General features: G+C 47.4%; 1 protein-coding gene across 1 annotated transcript in view; it reads left to right on the top strand.

Moving 5' to 3' along the window:
- Atg14 (autophagy related 14) overlaps positions 1-7959 on the top strand; it is a 41625-nt gene extending 33666 nt beyond the window's left edge. Inside the window, exons 8-10 of the mRNA XM_036199714.1 lie at positions 1488-1578; positions 1655-1740; positions 4352-7959. Coding sequence (XP_036055607.1) covers positions 1488-1578; positions 1655-1740; positions 4352-4658 — 484 coding nt within the window. The 3' untranslated portion in view covers positions 4659-7959. The remainder of the gene's footprint in view (positions 1-1487; positions 1579-1654; positions 1741-4351) is intronic.
- Positions 7960-14583: the final 6624 nt, after the last annotated feature.

Below are 14583 nucleotides of genomic sequence, written 5' to 3'. Positions count from 1 at the left end.
ATCAGCGATTTCTTGAGTTCCTGGTGTGCCCTTACACTAGTAGCTAAGAGAAGGCTAGGCAGAAATATTAAGATTGTTTTCAGAAAATGTCGCCGGGTTCATTGTGTTACAGTCATGCATGGATCTGAGGAGACGACAGAGAATCCATCTGGTTCTTGGGGAAGTAACCAAAGGAAGGACCAGGGGATGCAGGGAGGATGCTACAGATCCTGTGCATAGGAACTGAGTGAATTGTGATGGGGTGAGGGTTAGGAAGGTTGTTTCATTCTTATGAAAACCTCATACTTACATTATTACTACTATTGGTTTTTTTTTATTATTTTTTTGTATTTTTTCCAGACAGGGTTTCTCTGTGACTTAGTCCTGGTCATCCTGGAACTCTCTTTCCAGGCTGTCCTCAAACATACAGAGATCCAGCTGCCTCTGCCTCCCAAGTGCTGAGGTCCAAGGGGTGTACCACCCACTGCCCTGCCTCATGTTTAAATTTTTTTTCTTTTTTTGTTTTTTGAGACTGTGTTTCTCTGTGTAACCGCTCTGGGTGTCTTAGAACTCAATTTGTAGACCAGGCTGGCCTTGAAATCACAGAGATCCACCTGCCCTTGTCTGGGATTAAAGGCATGTGCCACCACTGCCCAGCTTCATGCTTAAATTTGTAAAGACACAGTCTATCCAGTTCCCATTTAGGGCTCCCACCCTCCAGTTACTTACCATGCATTTGCCACTGGACAGAAGCAGGCTATACTTAAGGGATTTGTTTGTTAGCTTGTTTTTAAGCAAGGTCTCATCATGTAGCCCAGGCTGGTATGGCCTGAGGCTCCTCCTGCCTCAGTTCTGGTTGCTGGGCTTTTGGACATGTGCTCAAATAATTAACAGCTGGACTTTACCATGGTGATTAGTGCTGATGGAGATCAGTGAAGGCAGGAGGGGTGTGCGTTATCTTTCCCCTCGGTTTTTGTTCTTTACTGTCCTGGGGAATTGGACGCAGATGGTCCAGTGCTCTTCCTCTGAGCTATATCCCTAACTCGGGGCATAGTAGGGAAGGACCAAGCCGTGGATGGGATGCTAAGGAAGAAGGCTGCAGGCAGAGAAGGCAGAAGTCCCGGGAGGCAGGAGGCAGCGGGGATGAAGAGGAGCACCCATTGCCCGATGGGACCCTAGGAAGTCTCCAGTGTCACTGTGCACGGAGTGGGTGGTGGTTGATTTTCCTTCCCCACAGTCCCCGTTGGTGCTTCACGTGCCCCTGTGTGCCCCTCCATAGCATTCCTGCTTGTGTGGCATGAGCTCCTGAGGCAGAGTTGCTCAGTCACCCGGGGACATGCATCTGCAGGTTCTAGAGATGGCAAGAGCCTGCTCCCCATCCAGGCGTTTACTAAGGGGAATGTGCTGTGCTGGTGCTGAACTGCACTTGAGACATACCCTTCCGAAGGAACACTGTAAGATAGACCGTCTCGGATACCAATCTTAGCAGTCGTATCCTTGTCTTACAGTGAGTTCTGTGGAGAAAACCTCAGCAAACAGAAACTGACTCGTGCGGTGAAGAGACTGAATGCAAACATCCTCTACCTTTGTTCCTCTCAGGTATGAGCCATGGGCCTTGAACTCATTTTGAAGTTGCTGTGTGATGAAGTACTAATCAAGCCTTTGCTTTTTCTAGCATGTGAATTTGGATCAGTTACAACCACTGCATACACTCAGGAACTTAATGCACCTGGTCAGCCCACACTCCGAGCACCTAGGCAGGTAAGTTGTATGTGCGGCTTTCTCTGAGCATTGTTTCTCAGTGGCTGCTTTTAAGTAGAACCAGGGTGCACACTAGCATAGTATCTGGTGTTCCCCAAGTCCCAAACTCTCTGGCAAGGACAGAAGTTGTACAGTATTGTGCAGAGGAACAGCTGATCACAAGGGGCCTTCTGCTCTCCTGTCGCAGTCATCTCTTAGAGAAAGTTGCAGTAGAGTATGTTTAGCATGGACATGTAGTAGAGGGCTCAGATGCTTCTCTTGAAGCTCGTGTATTCTTCTCTAACTACCCCTGGCAGCTGTGCTGTCTCTTGTGTGTTTTCCTTTGTGCTTGTGGTCCTGTGTCCTCACCCAGTCAGTGTGATCACTCTTTGCTACAAGTATCGGACATCGAGAGAGTGAGCTGCCTTGAAGTTCCTCTGCTTAAAGACAGAAATCAGTAGCAGTGAGCACCCCCTCCCCCAGGTCCATGGTCTGCTCTAGATAATTTTCAGACACTCAGCCCAAAAGAGCATGAACTTCTCGAGGCTCATCTTCTGTACCCTGCTCTCTGCTCTTACCCATTGTCCTTATTCATATGTACATGTTTTTGTAGAGGTGGAATATAGCTGATGTGTCTACACTTTGGAAAATGGGCTTTTACTAGGTGATTTTGCTCAAACTGTAGGCTAATGAGTGTGTTAAAGTTAGACCGCACTAAATGTTGGTATATCACTATGGTATATTAGAGTTTTTGAGGTGGCAAATGCCTGGGTACAGCCACTCAGGAGCTGAGGCAAGAGGACCACAAATTGAGGCAAGCCCGAGCAACTCCAAAGGGGCAAGTGGATACATGAGCCTAGCATGTGCATATTCAAAAGTTATTTGCATTTTGACTTATTAAATATTTTCAACTCTCAAGTTAGGGAGCATCTGTGGAAAGAAAACAGTCAGGTTTTATTTGACACACATTTCTTGAGTGGCTTCTTTGATAAGGAGTAGTCTGTATGAAGCAGGTCTGAGGCAATGAACTCCTTCATCACTTTCTCAGCTAAAGATGTGCCATTTCTTCCCAAAAGGAGGACTGGTGGAGAATTCCAGCAGGCATTTCAGAGTTTTGACAAACTGACTCCAAAGTTCACCCCGGAGCATTGGCAGCAGGGCAGAGTAGGAATAACAAGGGCTGGCCCCTTTCCAAACAGGGCACGTGAAGTTAATTTTTAAAATGTGGGTTTTTGCAGGGGCAAGCAGTGAGATAGCTCAGTAGGTAAAGGGATAAAGGTGCTTTACCTGATTTGGATTTCCCTCCCATGGTGGAAGCAAAGAAACGACTCCCACAAATTGTTCTGTGACTTCCACATGCTTGTTACGGCATGCCCACCCCCAGTAATATAAACAAAAAATAAAAAAGTTATTTAGCCGGGCGGTGGTGGCACACTCCTTTAATCCCAGCACTCAGGAGGCAGATGTAGGCAGATCTCTGTGAGTTCAAGGCCAGCCTGGTCTACAGAGTGAGATCCAGGAAAGGCACAAAGCTACACAGAGAAACCCTGTCTGGAAAACCAAAAAAAAAGTTTTATTTCAGTATTTGGGAAACTGAGGCAGAAGGCCTGTGACTTTGAGGTCAGCCTGGGGCTACATAGTGAGATCTTGTCTCAAATACTACCCCCATTAAGAAAGCTTCTGTTAGCATATAAATTGTATGCATGGTAATTAGAAAAGAGAATGAGTCTTAAGGCAGATCATAGACATGTAGGACTGTTTCAGCAGCCTGCTGAATTAAATGAATTAGTCAGTAGTGTTGGGCTAGTTGGCATTAAGTGAGAAAAAAGTTGGTTTTCTATCATACTCTATATACAAGAACAAGTTCTAGCAATAAAAGATCCTGTTTTTAAATGATGTATAAGAGACCTAAGAGAAAAGACTAGTTTATACTCATAGAGTAGTGAATGAAATTTGAACCAAGCCATACCTCAAAAATTGATCCATGAAGGGAGGGGGCCACACACATTCCTATGTGGGAACTAACTGACTCTAGTAAGGAAGGCCCTGTATCTTAAACAGAGACAAACAATAAATATTTGCAACATCTATAATAGAGACCAAATCCAAATCTAGAGTAGGTCTGTCTTTCAATCAGTAAGGGAAAAGCAACCTAGTAGAAAGATTCAAATTGCTTGCCTGGAAGAAATGTATTATGTTAAAAAACTCATCCTCCATCAAGAGTAAAGACGTGGGCTGGGGGATGGCTCACTCCAGTGGGTTAACGTGCTTGCTGTACAAGCAATGAGACCCAAGTTGAGTCCCTGAAGTCCATGGAGAAAGCCAGCTGGGTGAGGTAGCACACATCTGTAGTCTGAGATGGGAGGCCCGGACAGAAGAATCCCCTAGAAGCTGTGGACCAACTTGCCTAGTGTACACAAGTTCTAAAAGGAAAGTAGAAGGAGAGACTCACTCCTGAACGATGTACTGCAGCTTCCACATGGATGCCTGCTGCCTTGTGCTTGCTCCTGTCTCTGACACACAGGATAAAGAAGTGCAGCAGGACGAGTTGCTTTCCCATGCCCCGTAATGCCCAGCTCAGATGACCTGGGGTGGGAGATTACGCTCACACAGCCCCTCTGTGTGCATACAGGTCAGGACCCTTTGAAGTGCGGGCAGACCTTGAGGAGTCCATGGAGTTTGTGGACCCTGGAGCTGCTGGAGAATCAGATGGGAGTGGAGACGAGCGTGTAAGCGATGAGGAGACTGACCTGGGCACAGACTGGGAGAACCTGCCGAGCCCCCGATTCTGTGACATCCCTTCTCAGCCAGTGGAAGTTTCCCAGAGCCAGAGCACCCAGGCATCTCCACCCATAGCCAGCAGCAGCGCTGGTGGGATGATCTCGTCCGCCGCGGCCTCGGTGACCTCCTGGTTCAAAGCATATACTGGACACCGCTAATGAGTGTAGACCAGGACATGTGAAATCTTTCCCACTGCACTCTAATAACCTTGTCTGTATAGTTAGCAGAGGGGCAAACCTAGCGTTAGGACAAGCACATGTGCCTGTCAGGTGGCCTGTGATGGTGATTGACGTGCTCAGGACCTCTGCCAGCCCTGAGCTTGTGGCCTCCTGGCCCCTGGTCTTAGCCCCTTCGACCCCATAGTGTGCTGGTTCCTGGGATGCCAAGTCTTCCCGACACTAAGTTGTAGACTTTGTCAGATCACAAGGAAGTGTTGCTTGGTGGTGAGGAATGGAAGACAAGCTGTGTTTGTTTTTTCTGTCATCCTTTTGAGAGACTTGCCAGCCACAGATTTGGTCTTTGGGGGAGGCAGTCGTCTGGGAGGGAGGTGGTAAAAGCTTTCTGCTGTCGTCGTGGCCATCATGCATCACATTCCTGATTTTCTACCACACACCAAAGAAACCGTGGTCTTTAGTCTACAGACCCACATCCCAGATGGGGGAGTCCTAGCCGTGATGTTTGGAGATGTCCAGACAGTGTCCTTGTGTTCTGAGGGGATGGATTCATTCTTGTGCAAGGCATTGGAGTTCTCTATACTGTACTCACTTTAAAGTGGTCCTTTTTCCCTTTGCCATGCCCGGTATGAGCTGAATGCTGCCTGGGCAGTTTGAACACTTGATTAAGTGGTCATTCTCTTGTTGTCCAGTGTCTTGGCGAGGAGGGGGAACCCCTCCTGCTTGTTCCTGGTGTCTCCTTGGCTCCAGAGGCAGCACCTTGTGCAGTGTGGAGCACCATGCAGCAGTCCCAGGAAGTGCTCAAGGAATTTCCTCCAAGAGACCATTTTAATGACAATCTTACAGAAAACTATAATGAGAGGCATTATGTTCAAATTTGTAAGTAGTTCTTTCTTATTTTTAATAACTTCAAAAACGGAAGAAGTCCTATGTAACAGACCACAGAAGTCCTGTGAAAAGCGCCCTCTGAGGCAGCAGTGCTGTACGTACCTTCCTAGCCTGCCTGGTGCGATGGTCTGTACCTCAGGCACGTCCTTCAGTGGTTCGCTGCCCCCAGCTTCTGTTCACCGTTACGGTTGATACTTTGCAGACTTAGGTGCTATAGAGCTCTTGCTATTGGTAGACTTGTAGAAAGGCAGGAGCCCCGTGGTCTCCAGCTCTAGATCTCCACCTGGGGAGGAGACGGCTCCCCTCTTGCAGGCGTTCATTTGACTGAAGTCTGTCCTGCTCAGCTTCATAATTGTTGGGCTTGCATTTTGCCATGTTCTTCTAGAATTTGTAGACTGAGTCTGGTAGAATGAACAGATAGCAGTTGAAAAAGAAACCATGAGCTTGAGAGGAAGCTTCAGAAAGTGCAGATGTCACGAACTCCTGTCTACAGCGGTTAACAAAGCAGAAGCAGGAAGTGTAGGGTTGTTGGTATTTTGTTTTTAGTATCAAATAGAGGCACTTTGGTCACTTTACGTCACAGGAAATGATTGCCCTAGGCTGCTGAAATCCTTGAGTGTCATTAATTTGCACTGGACCCACCTGTTGTAAATGTTCTTAAATACACAGTTCAACCACTGTTCCCCCGTACTCTTTGCTGCTTATTCAAACCTTCCATGTAGGTGCAAGAACCATATGTAAGCAGCTTTCTGAAGAAATGGAGCTGGTATTTTTTTAAACCAAAAGCCATAGAAGGTGGTCATGTTTTCCATTTTAAAATGATTTATTGAAACAAGGTAATACTAATAGAAACTCAGAGTACCACGTAGGCTGCTTAAATGGTCTTATAAAAGACATTTTTATGTAACTGAATAGAACCAAGGACAGCTTGCCACATGTGTGACTTACTGGAGAGACAGTAAGTCACCGTGGTATGGACAGCACTGGGCGAGGAGTCGGGGCTGCTTGGGGAGAAGTGCAGTGTCAGACCCCTCGCTGCATCTGAGACTTCCACATCAGGGTGAGTCACACAGATGTCCTCTCAACTTTTATTGTATTACTGCAATAAATCCTTCAACAGCACTTGGCTATGTGTGCCTTTTCCCAGCTACCATTTATTCTGCTACATTAAAGTTAAGAGTACAAGCTAACCCTGGAGTGCTTCACATAAATTAAAGAAGGGACTCTTAGAGAATGCTTTCGCTTGGTAAGAAATTTATTTTTAAAATGATTATGGTGCCTTTAGTCATGATGGCCCATCTTTGGTAAACAAGAAAGTAGTTGTCACGTATTTCTTTCTCGAAAGACAACCTTGAGGCTTGACCTGGGAAAGCAGTGGGCCTCTGAGATGCCCAATGGAACCTGCTCACTCAAATGTTAGAGGGACTTCTCAAGCCAAGATGAGTCTGCCAGCTTTGGAAATGTTTTTTGTATTTAATCTCTCAGATGGGCACCTGTAGCTTCCAGGGAGTGTGGAAGAGCCACCTAGAAGTGGAGGGTAAGTGACTGAGGTTGGGCAGGTTGGCCTCAGGAAGGAGCTGAATGGTTAGTCATGCCCATTCATTGCTTTCCCTGGGATGGGAGGAAGGCTCTTCAAAGAGGGGTTGGCCTTCCGAGTTCCTGCCTTTCCGTTTTCCTAGGTAGAAGCCAGAAGCAGGCTTCCGTGTAGTGTAAAGGGAGGGAGGTGTTTCATCCACGGTCACATTTGTCTGGTTCAGGAAGTGAGGCAGATGGGGGAAAAAGAGGAGACTTCCCAATAGGTGGGAACGCTTCAATAAAGTGTGACAGGAAGTCTGAACCTGGGCTTGGGCGTGACTTCTGAGCGCTCCAGTTGTGCTGCCCTCCCCCCCATTGAAGCATCTGGTGAGAAAAGAGCCTGGAAAGGGGTTTTCACCCCTAGAGTTAAATCGATGAAACACATTTTTCTATAAACACCAAAAGCCACCAGGGTGGCAAACTCCATTATGAAAATCACTTCGTGTGCACACATGTGTGATGTCAAACAACTCGCGTTGAGTCTGTTGTCACTCTGCTGTGTCCCGGGGATGGAACTCAGGTCTGCAGATGTGGTAGCCAGTGCTTTCACCCACTGGGTCACCTGGGCAACCTGGGACAAACTTCTTGAAGAATTAAAATGGTGATTCAGCAAGAACCACAGTAAAATGTTGTCCTTGTGTGTCTGTAGAAAAGAGTGCAAGGGGATGGGGTGTGAGAGAGGGTCTGACGGAAGCTTCAATGGGCTGAAAATGCAAGAAATGAATCTGAAAAGATGGCTTCGAGGTTAGGAGTGCTGGCTGCTTCGCAGAGGACCTTAATCCAATTCCCAGCACCCTCATGGTGGCTCACAACCATCCTAACTCTAGTTCCAAGGGATCCAATGCCTTCTTCTGGAGATTGGTGGGCTGCAAATACATATATGCAGGCAAAGCATTCATACACATACAAATAAGTCTTATAAATCGTTTGGTTTTTTGAAGCAGTCTCTCACTACGAAGCTCTGGCTGGCCTGGAACTTGCTCTGTAGACCAGGCTAACCTCAAATTCACAGAGATCCACCTGCCCCTGCCTCCTGAGTGCTGGGATTAAAGGCGTCAGCTACCATGCCCAAGCTATAAACCTTTTTTCAAAAGCCAAGAAATTGACTAGAGGTTCAAGGTCAGTGATGACAGTGGGCTGGGGCAGGTTGAGAGAAAACTCTTGAGTAAAGACTCTTGTTCTGAAGTGTTGATGCTCCCGGAACCAGCATCATCATTTCATACCCCCTCACCCTGGAGTATGGTTGTAGCATTTATTATGACTTGCAAAGACAGCCAGATGTTAAGAAAGTACTTCCCTACACTTGTTTAGTAGTGCATTTCCTAAATTCTGAAGACAGAACTTCTGAGGGTATGAACAAGTATGTGCATAGCTAGCTCTTGGTCTGGATAATTGCTGATTGGTTTGGCAGCAGCAGCCAGGAGGTGTCAACAGTGACAGGCATGGCATCTGATCCACAGTTGAGGAGGAGGTGGTCTAGTGGTGACAGGGAAATAACGATTTCTGGTGGGTGCTGCTACTGATGGCCTAAGAGAAAGACCCTAAAAGCAGAGATCATCCGCTGCACTGGGCATGCCCAAGATGCTTACTCTAACATCTCTCCCTTTCTACTAGTTTGAGACTAACTGCAAAATCAGCATCGCTTGGGAACTTGCTAGAAATTCTGCATCTGGGGCACTCCCTCGGGCCCACTAAATCACAACCTTCCTTTGTACACATCATTGAAGTAAGCCAGGTGTTGGTGGCACACACCAGTCCCAGCACTGGGAAGGCAGAGCCAAGTGGATCTCTGTGAGTTTGAGGCCAGCCTGGGCTACAGAGCGAGATCCAGGATAGGCACCAAAACTACGCAGAGAAACCCTGCCTCAGAACCCCCCCCCCCCAAAAAAAAAAAAGATCATTGAAGTAGAGCTGCATGGTCAAGAGGAAATAGAACTTAATGCAGTAATTTGCTCATGGTCTTACTAAAAGTTATCCTGTTCTGAAATTGGAATTTCTAAGCACTAAGGGCCTCTGGAAGAGCCTCAAGATGTAGGCAAGATTTTCCTTCTTCCCAGGCCCAGAGGAGGATTCTGAAGTAGCCCCTAAAGGGCTTTACAATGGGGCAAGTCTGTCTGATACAGTGACTGCACCTGCTTCATATAGCCTGCATAGGGCTTTCTTGGGCTAGCTCCCATTTGCCCTTCGAAGCTCACTCCTTCCTGCTCAGTGGCCAGGAGGCTGATTGGCTGCATCACCTTTTGATGCCTTCCTGCTTCATCCCATCTGTTTCTTGCAGTTCTTCCCAGGCCTGTGAGCCCTCAGACCCATACTATACACAGCCCTTGGCTCTGGCACACATATCTTGTGAAGACTCCTGGAGATTCCCAATTCTGGAAGTTGATTCTATCTATAGTTTAAGGATGCACCTTGAGCTTTGTCCTCCACAGATAAGGGCCCTTAAGTCTTTGGCTAGTTGTGATGACCTGTGCCTTTATTCCTAGCACTGGGAAGCAAAGGCAGAGGCAGGAGTTGAGATTAACCTGGTGTGATGGTTTGAAAGAAAGTGGCCCACAAAGGGAGTGGCATGGTTAGGAGGCATGGCCTTGTTGGAGGAAGTGTGTTACTGTGGAGGCGGGCTTTGAGATCGCATATGTTCAAGCTACTCCCAGTAAGATAGACTACCTCCTGTTGCCTGCAAGCCAAGATGTAGGATACTCGGCTACTTCTCCAGCACCATGTCTGCCTGCATATCACCATGTCACTCCATGAGGATAATGGACTGAACCTCCGAAAATGGAAGCCACCCTAATTTCCTTTTTCCTTTATAAGAGTTCCTGTGTTCATGGTGTCTCTTCATCAAAATAAAAACCTTAACTAAGACACCTGGTAGTCAGTCTATTGAGTTCCAGGACAGCCAGGGCTACTAGTGAGGGGTAGAGGTGGTGGATGGCTGAAGTAAGTTTTCTGTCTTTGCCTTGGGTTTGGCAAATACTGGGGATGGTACACCCCCATAGCCACACCTTATAAATTACACATGAACTTGCTCATTTGCCTAGTGTAGTTCGTTTTTGGAGCGTTTTGTTTTTTGTTCTTAAGAATCTGCTTAGCAGGTTCAAGGAGGCCAGGGCCAAGACTGCTGGTCATGGAAAAGGTCATTCATGCTACAGGTCCCAGTTTGAACCCTGGGCCAGCTAACTCTGCTTGGGAGGGAAAATAAGGCCAATGCAGAGCCAATAACTACACTCCCTGCAGCCACTCAGGCTGCTCAGAGAGGGCTGGAGAGGGCAGGCAGTGAAGGTCAGCAGCTTGGTCCCAGAATAAGTCAGGCTAGGTGGGCCAAGCTTGGCTCCATTCCTACCAAACTATAGGCACAGCTATGCAGACAACGTAACAGGGACAAACTGGATTAAATACAACTTCCCATTTCTCTCACTGGATCTAGCCACTGATTTTCTCTTTAAAAGAGCATCAACGTACTCCATAATAGGCTGCTGTCAGGTCAGAGACCCAGTGCTTTGGATTTGTGGTTCAGTGTGTGCAGAAGAGACAGGAGGGAGGCCACTCAGCGGATACCTGCTGCTGCTGCCCTGAGTCCTGGTGTCTGCATACTGCTCACCACCAGCTGCAGCAGCTAGCCTTACCTGACTGACATTACATGATATGCACTGTTACCAGCTGCCTTCAGCCAAGGGGTAGGCACCAAATTTTCATTTGGGCATATGCTACTTTCCTCAGTGCTCACTTGAGAACCTACTTTGCATGTGCTTATCATTTCAAAGTGAGAACATTTGAGGGCCTTCTTGATTTTCACAAACCCAACCTAAAATAGTTTGAGCTCAGTATGATGGCACATCCCTGTAATGTCAGCAGCGCTTGGAAGAGAGAGAAGTATTCCAAGTTCCATTAGGAGACCCTGTCTTTACAAAGTCAGGAGGACAGGGCAGTGGTGCACGATTTCAGTCTCAGCACTACAGAGATGGAGGATCTGAGTTCGAAGCCAGCCTGGTCTACAGACTGAGTTCCAGGACAGCCAGGACTACACAAAGAAACCCTGTCCTGAAAAAGGGGAGGGGGAAGCAGGCATGGTGCTCCCCCAGCACTGATGAGGCTGAGTCAGAACAAGTAACAGTCAACCCGAGCAACTTGGAACCCATCTTAAAGTTAAAATGCAACAAATCAAGCTTGAAAGGGCAGAGGTACAGCTTAATGGTGACCCATCTACTTAGCATGGCTCTGGGTTGGACTCCCAGTACCAGAGTGGGGTGGGGAAAAATAAACCCTCTAGAACAGATACCTTTGGAGACTCACTTCTCTACTGAGGGACCTTAGGAGAAGGCGGAAAAGGTTCATTGACTTTTTTAAAATTAGAGAAATTCTTAGAGGGGTGTGTGTGCTACACACACATGTAGGGCAAGAAGACAGCTTTGTGGAGTGTATTCTCTGTCCACCTTTATGTGGATGCCAGGCTGGTACAGCAAGCCCTTTACCAGAGGAAGCATCTTGCCAGCCCTCACCGGCTTGAAGTGGGTTTACTCCTTTCCTCAAGGAATGCCATTTCTGTGCCAGTCCAGTTCTGTTCCCAGCTGCTAACTCCAGTGACTTTGTTCCCCTCAAACAACAAGGTCAGCCACCTAGAGTGGGGTGCTGCCCTACTGAGGTTCTGCTTCAACAGCTAGGCACAGAATGATGTGGGGCACCGAGAGGTCCCTAACCACAATGTTTGCTCTTCCCATGCGGCTTTGCAGACACATCAGCTACGGCCATAAACTTCCATAAGTTAGGAGTGGTGTACACGGCAGAAGGGATGGTGTACTTCTCACACTTCTAAGTCTTAACTAGTCCGTTTGAACCCAAAGGAAACAGACTTGAAATGATAAAATTCTACTGTGCGCGCAACATACGATTACAGGACTTGGTACCTGATATGCAGTAGATAATGTCAGTTCATTATTGACACTGCACATGGTGTAAAGAAGGGCTTAGTGTCAAATGACTCAATGGTTTATATGAAGCAGTCTGTGGTTGGAGACGACAAACAGGCAGTCTGCTGAGCAAAGAAATGTCAACAATTGATGTGGCAAAGAGCTGCTAGTACTCATGTCAAAGATGGCCCCAAAAGGCTAACAGACACCGCAAGTGCACATGAAAAGGTGACTAGACAAAGCCTAAGGGAACCCCACGGTCAGGCCAGGAGCACCTGCCTATAGTCTGCTGCTTGGGAGCTACTGGCAGTAGTAGTCTAAGCATCTGTGTAGTGGGGTCCAGAACAAAACAGCCATATCCTGTAGGAATGTCTCTAAACAAACTCAGTTTCCTGGGATCAGCTATGTCCAGAGGCAGAGATCCTTCACTTCTCCTTCAGGTTTCCATAGAGATTTATGGAATGAGCCAGTGTTGTCCATACTTGCCAGCACCTGTCACATTGAGTTGGCACTAGGAAGCCAGGTCTGATGATGGTACATGCCTGTAATCCCAGCCACTCTCAAGACTGGGGCAGGAGGATCATAAAAGTAAGGATATCCTGGGCTATGTGAGACCATGTCTCAAAAAAAAAAAAAATAAAAAAGGTTGGGAATTTGGCTCAGCCATAGAGAGCTTGCTGATCAAACATTGGTTGCAAACATGAAGTGTGCCCCACGTGAGGCACTGAAGGAAGAAGCTGAAACAAGCTGCCCTGAGGCCGGAAACTACACACTACAGAGGGTCATGTTGGGGCACCTGACAGGCCTGCAGAGGAGACAGGACCGAGGGCTGGCAGATGCTGGGGTGGAGCCAGCAGTGCCCAGGACAGACATCAACAAGCACATTCATTATGTTTGGGGGTTTTGTTGAAAGTCTCACTACGTAGCCCAGGATGGCCTCAAATAGGTGATCCCAAGTGCTGGGATTACAAATTGTCTGCTACCAACACGAATGCATTCTCTGTCCCTCCCCAACTGGTAGCAAGAGCATGTCAAACCACCTGAAAAGTGGGATGGGGAGCCAGTTCCCAACTAAGGACGACTTGGGATGAGAAGTGGGAGAAGCAGGAAGGGTGCAGTGCCTCCTGGAGAGGCTGGAAGTGCAAGTTTTCTTTGGCTCGGAAGGATGGGGGAGGGCTGGAATGTTTGTCGCGATCCTTTAGTGATGCAGGAAGGGAGACCCATGCTGACAGGACTTTTCTGGGAGCTTAATATTGGCTGTTCTTCCAGAGGACTGGGGTTCAGTTCCCAGCACCTACAGGACAGCTCTCAACTGTCTGTAACCCCCATTTTAGGGGACATATTGCCCTCTTTTGGCTTCCACAGAACTGCATGCAGGCAGTACACAAACACATGCAGGCAAAACATCTATACAGAAAATCTTAAAACCAAACTCAAAGAGTGGGTTATTTCTACATTTGACACTAGGGGGCAACATAGTCTCTCTCAAAAAGCAGCATTACCTTCTGGCAGTAGGGACCAGCATGGGTGCCTTCTGATACCACCAGCAAAAGCCTTTACAGCACTGGGACCCTGTCCTGCCACAGGTCAGATAGGGCCATCTATTTCTGAGGTTTTTTGCCAAGTGGCTCTCAGTCAGCCCAGCCCCCACACACAGCTGTGTATCCTGTGATAACCAGTCAGAAATGCTGACTCATGAAAACCCAGTTATTTACCACGGATACCCATGGGGGAGATCGAACCATGGCCAGCGCTGGTTGAACACACAGTGCATGCATGTTACACCCTTGTCATCCTGTGTGTTATCTCCTCTAATCCCACATTATGAGAAATTAAATAACACAAACTTACTGGACACTGATTGCCAGTCTGGCACAAACCAAGAGCAGATGTCTTGAAGACAAGCTGTTTTCAGCCCGTGTCTGCAGGCCAGCAAAGCATGGCCCATTCGTCAGGGGTGGCCTCCCTGGCATGGAGTCACTTTGCAATTTCAACTTGCCCTCAGCAGTTGTTGCTAAGGATAAAAACCCAAACGAGAGAGATGGCTCAGTCGTTAGGAGCCACTGACCCAAGTTTGGCTCCCAACACTCACATTGTAACTGCTTGTAATTCCAGATGCAGGGGATCAGACATGTTCTGGCTTACACAGACAAATGTATGCACTTGTATGTATGCACTTGTATGCATGCACTTGTATGCACACACACACTTTAAATCCTGTTTGGAAGCCACTCTACCCTCAACACAGGTCAATGTCACCTGCCCTCCGCTCCCTGCGAGTCCTGACCAAATCTCGATCTTCCTAAAGGTCACCACTGCCCTTTCTTTCCCATCACTCACTGGCATCTGTCATCTGTCCTCCTTGCCTGCAACTTCCGTTAATAACAAGGTTGTTTTGTTGGTGTGTGTGTGTGTGTGTGTGTGTGTGTGTGTGTGTGTACTTCAGACCAACCTAGTCTTTGGATTTTCTTTCTTTCTTTCTTTCTTTTTTTTGCAACCCCAACTTTTGGGAGCTCAGGACTCCTCAGCTTTATTAAGCATCA

This window comes from Onychomys torridus, chromosome 9 (genome assembly GCF_903995425.1).
Source record: "Onychomys torridus chromosome 9, mOncTor1.1, whole genome shotgun sequence".
NCBI classification, from domain to species: Eukaryota; Metazoa; Chordata; class Mammalia; order Rodentia; family Cricetidae; genus Onychomys; species Onychomys torridus.
Note: the sequence above shows the minus strand (reverse complement) of the source record. Positions and strands in the feature narration are given on the sequence as shown.